The sequence below is a fragment of the Perca flavescens genome, chromosome 8 (genome assembly GCF_004354835.1).
Source record: "Perca flavescens isolate YP-PL-M2 chromosome 8, PFLA_1.0, whole genome shotgun sequence".
Classification (NCBI taxonomy): domain Eukaryota; kingdom Metazoa; phylum Chordata; class Actinopteri; order Perciformes; family Percidae; genus Perca; species Perca flavescens.
The window spans coordinates 29,282,440-29,295,718 of NC_041338.1; the positions used below are offsets into that span (position 1 = coordinate 29,282,440).

The window sequence follows — 13,279 nt, forward strand, 5'->3', positions numbered from 1 at the left end:
CACAAACGTAAAAGAATTCTCTGCTTTTTTAGTTTATTTCATTGTAAATTAAATAAATATAAATATTAAATATTATATAATATTTGGTTACACTTTACTTGAAGGTATCTACATAAGAGTGACATGGCACTGTCATGAATGTGTCATAAACATTATAAACAAGTCATAAACTTTTATGACATAACTCTTCTTTTAGTGTCATTTGGTTTTTGTCATGACAAGTTATGGTTAGAGTTAGGGTTAGAGTTAGGGTTAGAGTCCACGTGTCATGATTGTGTCATGACAGTGTCATGTGTTCATGACAGTGTCATGTCACTCTTATCTAGATACCTTCAAGTAAAGTGTTACCTAATATTTTTTGGACTGTGGGTCACACAAAAACAGCAAATATTGTGATCAGCTATCACTATTTCCTTTCATTTGATACACTAAATTACTTTTTCAAAAAGAAAAGAATATGACTGATTGCTAGTAGTTGCCCTAGTTGCTACTGTAGTTAACTTATTTAACTGGCAAGCTAAGATGGCTGACATGAGTCTTAACACCACAGAATGAACAAATACAGCTTATAAACTACTAGTGAGCAGAAGTTACACTTTCATAAACTGATCACTTTTGGGGACTGCACTGCCTCTGATTCTTACTCACGTTCATGTTTGGGTTGAGGAACTGGGTCCTGGCGTAGCGGGTCAGCATGTTGATGATGACGACCTGCCCCCACTCCTCTACGTCGATCAGAAGGTTACACAACTTCCTGTAGTTCTTGTGGATCAGGTCAATGCGTTCTGGACACACCTCCTCAAAAGCCATGACAACACTTCCTGCCACCAACTACAGCACACAACAGGTGGGGGATGTTAGGATAATGTTCTTAAATACCAGGAGAGTCCATTATCTATGAGGATTACTGATGCACAGAAATACAATCCATGCATTCTCAAATGACATCTTAAATTGAACGATAAACCTGTAAATAGTGAGTGAATTTTGGTTTGAAAATGACTACAGCTCATTGGTGATTTTAGACTCTTTTTAGGTCAATTTCATCTCAGCCCCCCTAAAAAAAATGTTTTAAATCAATTTCAGGGCTTTAACAGACAAGTTTGCAAATGTGTCTGTTAGTGATAGAGGACAAACAGTTACAGGTTCAAAGGGCTTGAAACAGGTTTAATATCCTGTGTGTCTGTCGCCGATGCTACGCACCTGTAACCCAGTCAAGGAAAGGGTCAACAGAAACATAGTTTTGGCCAATCGTAGGTGCTTGTGCCAGACCCCCCCCTCCCTTTGGGTGAGTCTTTATCTAATCTGTCAGAGGGAGAGCAGGAGTGCAGTTGTGAAGTTTATCGTTGGTAGTCCCCTGAGAAGAAGTTGGTAATTTCATGGCGCAGAACACTTTTGGGATAACACTTTTGCAAGGCCCTGTATCCCTGTCACATTCTCATTAGATGCTGAGCCCCCCTAAAGGTCTGATCCTAGAATCGCCCCTGCTACAGCTTATGCAAAGACTGCAAGATGGAGAATGAGTGCACTTATTCACATTTCTATTTACATTTATTAAAAAAAAAAAAAATACTGAATCAGCGGTGCAAAAACCCACCGTAGTTTTGTCGGCGAGGAGTTTCTCGATGACTTCAATCAGCTGGTCCTTCTGTTCTGGATCCAAACTGGGAGCAGAGAAGAATGAAATGCATGAAACTGCTGGAAAAAGACTTACCGATAATTTGTTCTCATGCTGTTGAGAATAAAACAAAAGATTGCCAGAGCAATAATGGATGTACTTTTTACTGCCATAAAAGGATTTCATTTCACAATGACATTAAGTCATAACAACATTTGATCTTAGCCTAGTTGTTCTCAAACTGGGGATCAGAACGCTCTAATATGCTGCAGCCTCAAAAACAGATTTCTATCTTACAAATGTATCATGTATGCTTCTTTCAATCCTTGATATAAAGCCTATGTTTGTAACTAGAAGGCATCTTCCTATATGTATTAATGAGTGAAATAATCTAACGTTCACCTTACTGTCTTTACAAATCAGGGGCCTGCATACTGAAAAAAGTCTCGGTAGGTCACCTGTAGAGTTTAGGAATTGCGTGAGCAGCCGTCTTCCTGACGTATGGAGACATATCGGAAGCAGCTTCTTTGATGGCCAACATCATTATAGGGACGATGATGGTGACTCGGATGCTGGAGAGGACTCGCAGAGCGCTGGCTCTGATCAGCTGGTTTGGATCCTGCAGAGACACAGAGCAAGAATTTCATAAGTCTTTCTGTCGTTGGTTGACATATTAAGGCTGTGCAATATTTCAATATTATATTGACATCAATATATTAGGCTAGATATTGTCTTAAATTTTGGATATTGTAATATCGTGGTATGAAGTGTTGTCTTTTCCTGTTTTTAAAGGCTGCATTACAGTAAAGTGATGTCATTTGTTTTACTTACCAGACTTACTAGCTGTTTTATTACAGTATTTGCCTTTACCCACTTAGTCATTGTATGCCCAGGGATTATTTATCAAAACTCTCATTGTGTTAATATTTGTGAAAGCGCCAATAGTCAACCCTACAAAATCGCCGCAATATTGACATCAATGTATTTGGTCAAAAATATTGTGATATTTAATTTTCTCCATATCTCCCAGCTCTGGTTCATATGGCCAAGAGTTTACAGAAATGCAAGGCTATATTTAGGCACAACTGTGCTTTGAGCTAAATGATAACATGCTCACAGTGACAGTGCTAACATTCTGATGTCTAGTAGGTTTGATGTTTAACATGCTCATCGCCTTAGTGTAACCTGTTAAACACAGCGTATCACTGAGGCTGATGGGAATGTCATTAGTTTGGAAGGTATTTGGTCATAAAAAAAACCCACATGTGACACATTTTGACCTGCTGGCGGCGCTAGATGAAAAGTTAAGGGATCAAGTATTTGTCTTGAAAATCTGTGGCAAATTTCACAGCAGTCCATCTTATAGTTATCAAGATATTACACTCAAAATCATAAATGTCAACCCTAATGGCGGCGCTAGAGGAAAAGTCAGAGGATCACTAAAGTCAGTAGGATTCATCTTTTGGAAACCATAAATGTCAGTACAATTTTCAAGGCAATATGTCCAATATTTGTTCAGATATTTTATTCAGGACCAAAGCAGTGGACCGACATTAACATTGCCATCCATAGTGCCAAGCTGCTAGCATTGCTAAAAACATACAGTAAATCTGTATTTTCATTCATTAGACCCATGTAGAATTTTGATAAATGTGTTTCTTTCTGTTGTCAAAAAGTCAAATTCTGAAAGGAAGTGTCACTTAAGGAATATGCCGTACCTTCAACCCTCGCTGAAAGGTAGAAATGGAGAGCAGAGCGAGATCCTGCTGCTCCTCGGCATAACGCACCAAGTAAACATAGACCAGCTTCTTTACCTGTAGAGAGGAGAAGTACGGTATAAGAGAAACAGGTCGATGGAAAAAAGAAATAGACTGAATTCAAATTATGTAGATTAGTTCAATTATTTTCACTGAGATAAATCAAAGTGATAAAACCATAAAAAAAGGAGAGGAGGAAAAATTGCAATTTTGTTCAGGTGAGATAAAGCCAAACCCCACGGGTTTTTTTAAAAATATGATAAGATGATGCATACATTACAAGCAAGCAAAATGAGGAATAAAAAGAAAAAGCCTTAACACAGAAATAAACTTTTTCTACCACATCAAACTACACCAAAAAAAGGAGCAAATAATACATGAAGCAACAGGAAACTAGCTTCATAACAAACCTCAATGTTTTTACAGGCCACATTTTTCACCACAGCAGGGAAGAGATCTGATGTGTTTTTACCGCGGGCGATCATCTACGGAGAAAAGCAAACAAAATCAGCAGTGAGGTTTTTACAAGGTGACATTTTTCAATTATTTTGTAGAGATGGTGTAACTTTTTTTTTTTTGAATTAATTTTTTTCAGCCCCTTTTCATGCTTTTCCTTTCCTTTCATCTTCTCAGTCCTGCAGGGATGATGAATGAAGAGATGCGTGTGGAGCTTCAGATTATGAATTTTGAATATGTAACAGCTGACTGCAGAGTTTATATCTCTTACCACTGTACTTGAATCATCCAACACTGCCTTTGTCTTACAGATTAAGGATATTCAATCTTTAGGATCTTAACTACAGTACAGATTTAGTTTATATCTGGATCTCTCATGGCTGCATCTTTACCATCAAAATTATGAAATCAAGTTTGGTACAGAGAACAAGCTTTGTGTCTTCACAGTTGTCTGAATTCATTAAAAATGATGCATGTTGAGTTGCACATGTGACTTTTTCTCTCAAAACTTTCCGTGCCTTTGTCCTTTCACTCGACGTGCAGCCGTACCTGCTGATCAGTGAAATCCAAAAGTAAACATTATTTTTACTCACAGCTACAATCCGCTTCATTGCCTCCAGCTTCAGGGAGTCTTTGTTGCTGTCAAGCATCTCCTTCAAGTCGTCATGCCTGAGGGAGGAAAAACACAGAAAATTAGCTCACTTATTTGTTTTAGCCGCACACAAAACAGAAAATACACTGATTATAGAGGCCTCAAACAAGAAACACAGACCTGTTTTACGATTTCCATTCAATGCTCAAACTGTACACACTATACTATTTGAAGTGTGAAATGCAGCTTCAAAACCTATGAGCCCCATTGAGCTCAAAAAAAGAAGAGGTAATTGGAAAGTGCCATAATCCATCAATCATGTTGACTTCTCAGAGAAATCATAGATATTTTAGCAGGAATGGGGAAATAAACATTTCTCCATCAGAATATGTTAGTATCATACAAGCTCACTTCTTTATTATTTAGATCTCCATAACCATCCATTGTGGGAACAGAGATTCCAGTGCTGACATTAGTCGATCAACAGAAAATAAATCAACCAATTGTTTAATCATTCATCCAGCACACACGTAAAACATGTCCATGTTCCAGCTCCCTTTTTCTAATGTATTTCTACTTCTTCTTTTACATCATTGTATATGGAATATCTTTGAGAAACACACTGTTTGCACATTCTGGTTTGATCAAATTAATTGATCAAATGAATTGTCAGAATCACCAGCATCACCTGAGTTGAGGAGTAACTGTCATCCATAACTAATTACCTGCTTGTGGTAATGTGCTATATAAATAAGCATATAATGGCTTATTAACACAAAGGGTTATGGGAATGCTATTACTGTAGTTTTGCCGGATTTGGTTATTAACCAAAGCATTAGACAAATTAAAATTTTGACCTGCTGTTGGCACCAGATGACAATTGAGGGCATCACTAAAGTTATTAGGATTCATCCTCTGGGCACCGTAAACTAGGGCTGCACAATATGTGGAAAATATCCGATCTGAGATATCGTCTATGAATATTGCGAAAAAACTATATTACCTGCGATAAATAAAGAGATATTAAAGTGTACTCAGTTCTGCATTTCTGCTGCTTTCAGTATTCTGCTAAAATACAACAAATTGCTTGTTGAATTTAAAACAAGTAAAAGGAAATCATTTCCATTCTTTTATTGAGCAAATTGAACATTGAATTGAATATAAAAGGCACCACTAAATAAAGAATGACAGTTACATTTAAAAGTGTAGTTTTCTACTGATATTTTCTGTCATTTAACATAAAACAAAATCTCCAAGTGTCTTTTGTGATATGTCGCAGCATCTCGCGATATGGTTATTGCGGCAGTTGATATTGGGATGATGATAAAGAGATATATTGTGCAGCACTATCTATCCAATAGTTATAGAGATACACAAGAAATATAGATATAGAGAAATAGAAATATTTCAGTCTGGACTGGAAAAAGTTGACGAAAAGTTTCATTTCTCCAAGTAAGGTATCAGAAAAAAATATATATGTTGTTGTTGTTTTCCCATTTTATGAAAACAGCTGTCATTTCTATTTATATAAGGTTAGGAACTGTTCATCCGTCCTCCCTGTCAGATACGATGGGAACAGACCAGCTAGCTCACACATTAGAAGCAGGATCCTTTGAATGGATTTGAGCGGAACTAAGCCGACATCTCCACCTCGCTGCAACACAAACACACAAAAACAACACCGACAGTTTCTACAAAACCTGCCAGGAAGGGACCTGCAAACAGTAACAGTGCAGACAGGATCAGTGCTACAGCTGCCAAGATAAAGACGCCCGGCCTAAATTAAATGTTGAAATACTGATCGATGACATCTGTTTTGCTACTCTCTTTTGCCAGGTAACAGAAGACAACAACTACTTCTCCTTTTTCTAGGTCATGAAAATCTTGGACTTTACTAAACATTTTATATATATATGTCATTTTGGAAGAAACAGAAGACGTGAAGGATACTGACTTTAAAGCAACACGTTGCTTTTGATTAAACATTAAAGTTTTGGTATGTGTACATGCATATATGTTTAATCAACAATCAACCACTCGATTTATATCGACTGTATATTGACCATGTATAGAAATTGTGCCTCTAAGATAAAATTGAAGCACTGCCCCGAAAATATTAAATCATTCAATTACACTGAAATAAAGCTTGTTCACCATTTGACAAGGTGTAAAAAAAGGGTTGTACATAACAAATCTTGTGATATTACAACATCTACATGTTGTTGCAAGCGATATGATACAAACTAATTCAGGAAATACTTGAATGATTTTTTTGTGTGTTCACAGGGACAATAGACATCACTGATAAATGTTGAATTCTTTGTGGATAGTACACACTTTTCTATTAATCTCAGACAGACAACAACAGTGTTTTAACAGATTATGACTCGGCTATTCGAAATGTATGTGTACCACTACCTTCCTACTTCACAAAACTGTAGTTTCTCCATGTGAAGTGTGTGTTGCCAGCTTATATTCATAAACAAAACTTTAATCTTAAATCTACCAATCAGGAAACGTATACTAACTGAAAGAGTCAAATATGAAACTTGGGTGGGGTTAAGGTTAGTGGTGGGCGAGCCGATTAAAGGGCTGCAGAGCTGCACATTTCCTCCAACTAGTTTCCAAGGCAACAAATGATGCAATAAAAGGAAGTTAAGTGATTTCCTGCCATCCTGCACTGTCCTTGTTGCATCTGGCTGAAGGTCTGTGGTGTTGAGCTGTGGAAACACAGTGATCTACTCCATGCCACTTAATCCCCTGACACACCGACCAGACGGCCGACCCTCGCCAGAAAAAGCAGTTGGAATGATCAGTCTCCCAGAGTTGGTCAAAAAAGTGCCTCGGAACACGCCAAAGCGACGAGACGTAATACATCTCCATAACAACAGGCGGCGCTAATCTGTATTGTTGCCCAAAAATAAAAAAACGGCAGCTGACTGAACGAACGCGTCGCGTGGGTCTGGCTGGTCCCGGATGTTACAACCAGGCATTAATGGCGGCTCATTCAGAATACAATCTCATATTTTACGAAAACAGTTCACTGAAATGTGTTTCTGAAAACATTTTAAGCGAGAAATAGGCCGTGCAGTTGCTGAATCTGTCTTCATTTCCGATCGACAAAGGTCAGTTTAAAATATTTTTTCTGTTTGCCGCACTCATCCCGCTCGCCATTTCCGAATCAGATTGGTCATTGAGTCCGGACTGCCCGCCTTCCGACTCAACATGTCAGGTCGGCCCAAATGAAGGCCGACGGCCCCTCCAACGGACGACGGCACGTTTATTAGGCTACCTCTGCCAAAAAGGTTTTGTTTTTACTAGGAGGATATTTCATACAATCAATTTCAGTAGTGGCAGGAAGAACAGACTGGTGTTGGTGCGGATAGCATCACCATTTGTTTACAAAGCATGTGACATCATGATTTGCTGTATTCTTAAACCTTACCAAATGTGTATTTTGAAGCTGATCCATATCCAGATGCAGATTTTAAATAAACAAATTCAGAAGATTATGCAGTTTATACGGTACATGTTCTCTGAGTGCTGATCTTGAGAGTTTACTCAAATGTAAATACTCTAAACTGCCCGTTCTGTTTGGAAATTAATTTTTATTTTGTTTTTTACTTCAATTTTGTACTTCAAACACACTGAAACCAACACTACAAATTACTTTCCAAACTATTTAATCCAACTGACATTTTTACATCGTTCCTCAGTATGAGTGGGAGGCTGTTAGGGTATACTTCATATTTCATCTGTTTTGGTGGCATGACAGCAGTGAATGGAGGCCTTGAAATCTGTGAGTAAGTGGCCGCTGCAGAACACAGTTCACGACTCAAGTTTAACGAGTGTGTGTGTGTGTGTGTGTGTGTGTGTGTGTGTGTGTGTGTGTGTGTGTGTGTGTGTGTGTGTGTGTTTGCGTGTGTGTGTGTGTGTGTGTGTTTCTGTGTGCTAAGAAGGAGTTCTGCTTTCATCTCCATCAAGCATCAAAGTGTTAATAATTCCATTGCATGAATAATATTCACTCTGTCACACACTTCAAAACCTAAATTCATCAAAGTCAAATTAAAAACTGACAGTATCTATAAAATGCTGTTTGTGACGGGTTATTTTTGGATGCGTGCGGTAAGATGACGCTGGTTTCTTGGTTACAAATATGTGGCTGTGTCTCAAAGCAAATTAAAAAATGAACTCTAACAAAACGCAAAAATAACTTTGCACAAAGCACTGAAAGCCTAGACATGAGGCGGAGTAGCACTAATGCTGATTTCCAGCAGAAAATGAAGGTTCTTTTTATCCCTGTGAAATCGTGATGATGGGTCGCAGCTTCTGGCCATGAAATCAAAATTTTTATCAACTCTCTTTATTACAGCCTTCGTCCACTTCCTTTGATGTCAACTTCTAAACCTGAAATATTTTTTTTTTCTATTTTTAAAGGGACAAAGTATTAAAGAAAAAAAAGTCAAACCCAAAACACCTCAAAAATAAAAAAAAAGCAGCTAGTTGTGATATGTCTTATATTTCTATGCCAGATTTCTTATTTGGTATTTTTATTATTCCTGTGAATAACTGGACAAATGTAGTTATGAGGTTGCTGTTTATAAAGCACATGTTGGCTAATACATCTTTATCTGTGAGGTTTAAGTAAAATTAATCAGTTTTTCTGGATTCCATAATTTAAATCACCAATACTTTTGCCTAAACAGACTGTTCAGTAAATGTCCAACTTTCCTCCTTCGAATTTCCCCCCAAACTTTACCAAATATGGTAAATAAAATATTCAGATGAGCATGAAAAACATTGAATAATAATAATAACAAGGCATTTATATTGTTTACCATGTTCACAATCTAGTTTAGAGCTTAACATGCTAACATTTGCTAATTAGCACTGAACAAAAAAGTACAGTTTAGTCTAGGAAGTTAGTTAGATAATTTGGTCATAAAAAGGTTAGCTGTGTTTATTTTCTATTGATATAAATTTCTCTATTCTAGTGTTGATATGTGCATTTACTGTGTGTTGATGTACTTTATTGGGACCAATAAAGGTTCTTTATTGACCAATAAAGTACATCCATCCATCCATCCATCCATCCATCCATCCATCCATCCATCCATCCATCCATCCATCTATCTATCCATCCACCCATCCATCCATCCATAAGTTTTGGTTAAATTAAAATATTTAACTAATGATGCTGCTAAATGAAAACTTTCGGGTCTACCGAGGTATCTGCAGTTCATCCTGACGGGAAACATGATTGTCTTGTCATGAAAGTTTTATAATAGTGGCCTAGAGGAAAAGTCAGGGGATCACCAAAGTCATTAGAGGGATTCATCCTCTGGGCATCACGATAATATCTGTAGCAAATACATCTAATATTCTTGAAATTTCAGTCTGGACCAAAGACACTGTCTAAAAATCAACAGTATCTCACCGAATGGTAGGCATTACAGTTTGCTGTCTGAGCTTCATACAGGCAGATTTTCCATCGACAGCCGCCTCAGTGAAACCTACTGGTGCTGCTGCTGCTACTACATAATGTCGTTCTGACCTTGTTCTTTGTATGCTCCCCCTCTCACTCTCTTTCCCTTCATGTAAGAAGCACACAACATTTCTCTGGAAGGTATCAACAGGCGTTTTAGGAAATAGGAAACTAAATTATGACTTAAAGACCAACTTAGGTAAAAATATAACAGGCACTTTCAATGTTTTTACCCGGCAACATGAGTATAGAAACTTACCGACCATAGCTTACATTTTTTTTGCAGCTTGTGTCAATTTACCACCTTGATCAACATAATTAATTAAAACCACACAGGAAAATATTGATTACATTTGCTGTCAAACATTAAACCTGTCAAAGGGGAATTATCAGCAATGTGCAACCACAGACATATTAGACATTATTAGTAAAAGCTGTAGTGTTAGTAGTAGTGGCATAGGTTGCTTAAAAACAGCAATGGCATTACAATTAAAGGAAAAGATGGAGGAAAAAGTAATTGTACAACAATTTAACAGCCTATAAAGAAAAGAAAAACACATCCCTTTTACCATTTTAGACACTAAAAGTCTTCTTTCCTACTCTATTTTATCTGCCAATGCATATGATATCTTGGGGCAACAGAAAGATTGAATGGCTCAATGAATTCAAAGGTGAGAAGTTGTAAATGGAGCCCTAGGTACTGTACAGTCTATCTGCTGGACCATGATGTATTTTAACAAACTATAAATGCCACCTCAGTGACTTATCTTAGAAATAAAGCCTCATCTTGAGCACCTGAAACGACCCTCTGACTGGTTTTATACTGCTCATGCCCACAGGGCCCACAGTAATTCTACACCAACACTGGTTCTCTTATTTCTCTGGATTTTGTCCTGTCCCTGACAAACAACAGCTGAATTTACAAACAGCTCTGAATTATTTAACCCGCTGTGGTACAACAGAGGGGACCGATCAGGTTACCTGGCACCAAAGCCAAGAGATCAGCACGGCTCTTCAGCTGGAAAGTCTCCATGGAAGTAGGCCGCCAATGTTCAATGATTAAACTTCAGACGCAATGTCATGTTGTTCACCAAGAACAGAACTCCGCACGACAGCAGCGACATTAGAAAGGAGTGGATGTGAAAATGTATTTGCATGAATCAGAGGAAAGTGAAAAATTGCAGAGTCGCAGCGTGCATTTATAGGCAGGCTGTTTTACATAAGCCGACTTTGTCAGCTGAGACTTTTGAAAGTTTCCTGTTTTTTCTTGGTGTAAAATACAGTATTCCTGCTTAAACCAACCAGAAGTGTGCTTCAGTAAAACTCTCATCCTGTAGTATGAGAATAATCTATCGATATGACCCAATAAAATCCAGAAGTGTAATTATAGTAATATATTTCCAAAGAAAACCTCTTTTTATGTTCCTTTGAAAGTTTGAAGTCTAAGAATACAGAAGCTCTTATGGCCTTTGCATGGAATCTAGGGCTGCAACTAGCCATTATTTTCATTATTGATTTATCTGCCGATTATTTTCTTCATTAATCAATTAATCGCCTGGTCTACAAAATGTCAGAAAATAGTGAAAAATGTCTATCCCCGTTTCTAAGTTATGTTATGAGTTATGTTACCTATACCCCCCTTCGCCCCAGCTTTGTAATGCCCACCTAATCTGCACTTTATTTAACCTATTGTATTCTGTTTTCTTGTATGTTATTCTATGTGAAACTGTATGTCTTGCATGCTTATGCTTTTCTTGTCCAGGTCATCGTTGCAAATGAGAACCTGTTCTCAATGTCCTAACTGGTTAAATAAAGGTTAAATAAAAAAATAAAATAAAAAGTTATCTATAGACTGGATCTAAAACAGGACAGAACATAAAAGTGTTTAGCAAATCAATTAATTGTTTGAGTCATTTTTTCTAACAAAAATACAAAACATTTCCTGCTTCAAGATTCTCCAATGTGAGGATTTTCTGTTTTTATATCACATATTGTAAACTGAATGTCTTTGGGTTTTTACTGTTGGTCTGAGAAAAGACATTTGAAAATCTGATCTTGTGATCTATGAGAGGAGATGGGCATTTTCAGTATTTTTCTTACATTTTATAGACAAGCAACTAGTCGATTAATCCAGTAAATAATCGGCAGATTAAAATAATTGTTAGTTGCCCTAAAGTCGATACACTCTTTACACTTTTTAACTGTAAACTATAATGTTTTATACTAGGGGTCCCCAGCCGTTTTGGCTTGTGTTCCTTTAAAGTGAAGCAGTCTACAAGCCACCCCTTTCCAAATGGTGCATATGACAATGAGTTGCAAGCAGTTTAACTAAAGAGCAATATTTTTAATAGTTTGATAAGCCTCAAACAATCAAGATTTTCAAGATACAAAGCAAGTCAGAAAGAAAAATAAGTTTGTGTTGATGAAATATGTTTTTTCTTATTTTCTGTCTTGTTAATTGTCTTATGACCAAGGAGACTTATTTTACCCCGTTTGGGGGGGGGGGTACCGACCACTGTCTTGCTGAGCGCCGGACGGAGCAATGGAGCCACTGCAAAATAGCCTCAGAAAAGAACTTGTTTTGGTTGAACATGTGTACGTTCAAAGGTTGATTTAGTTGTGCAACAGAAAACTCAGATTGGATAGATAGTCTAGCTAGCTGTCTGGATTTACCCTGCAGAGATCTGAGGAGCAGTTAACCACAGTTCTCATAAATCCACCAGAGTTTAAAATGACAACAGAAAGAAAGAGAAAGGTGACGGACATCCGGCTGAATATTGGGGCACCTGAACAATCACGGAAAAAAAACTCCATTGATATAGACTAATTGTCTTACGACCCTGAAGACATATCTTGCACTGGGGGGTACCGACAACTGACTTGCTCTCTTATTATTCTGCTATACTCATTGTAATCTGCCCTAAAAGGTAAGCAGATAAACTAACAACAAAGTGAAAACAATTTTTTTTCATTTTCCATTAAAATAAATAAGTAAAAATGCCCTAACATACATACATAACTGTATGTATGTATGAAAGGTTAAACAGGTTTGTATTCTCCTGGATTTTCCTACCGCAAAGGCTGAGATAGGATACTTCCACCACCTCCACCACCTTCCTCCAGTGGTGCCCGTTCCTCGCGGTCTCCTCCTCCTCCTCCTCCTCCTCCTCCTCCTCCTCCTCCTCCTCCTCCTCCTCCTCCCGTACCTCCAGATCGGAGGTGGCACAGCTCATCAGACTGCAGGGCGCTGTACCAGGTCTGTTGCCCGCCGTCAGGGGTCAGCACGGGGCTCTTGTCCTCCTCCTGGCCCTGGCCCTGGACCTGGCTCTGAACCGACTTCACCATGTTCACTGCGTTCACCGGCAGCTGCT

At 38.0% G+C, this 13,279-nt stretch overlaps 1 protein-coding gene across 1 annotated transcript in view; it reads right to left on the minus strand.

Moving 5' to 3' along the window:
- The window catches only part of LOC114560094 (AP-3 complex subunit beta-2), a 29,645-nt gene extending 16,619 nt beyond the window's left edge, over positions 1-13,026 (minus strand). Inside the window, exons 1-7 of the mRNA XM_028585247.1 lie at positions 12,982-13,026; positions 4,425-4,500; positions 3,786-3,860; positions 3,337-3,432; positions 2,077-2,237; positions 1,598-1,664; positions 649-831 (exon numbers count right to left, since the gene is read on the minus strand). Of these exons, the coding sequence (XP_028441048.1) occupies positions 649-831; positions 1,598-1,664; positions 2,077-2,237; positions 3,337-3,432; positions 3,786-3,860; positions 4,425-4,481 (639 nt within the window). The 5' untranslated portion in view covers positions 4,482-4,500; positions 12,982-13,026. The remainder of the gene's footprint in view (positions 1-648; positions 832-1,597; positions 1,665-2,076; positions 2,238-3,336; positions 3,433-3,785; positions 3,861-4,424; positions 4,501-12,981) is intronic.
- Positions 13,027-13,279: the final 253 nt, after the last annotated feature.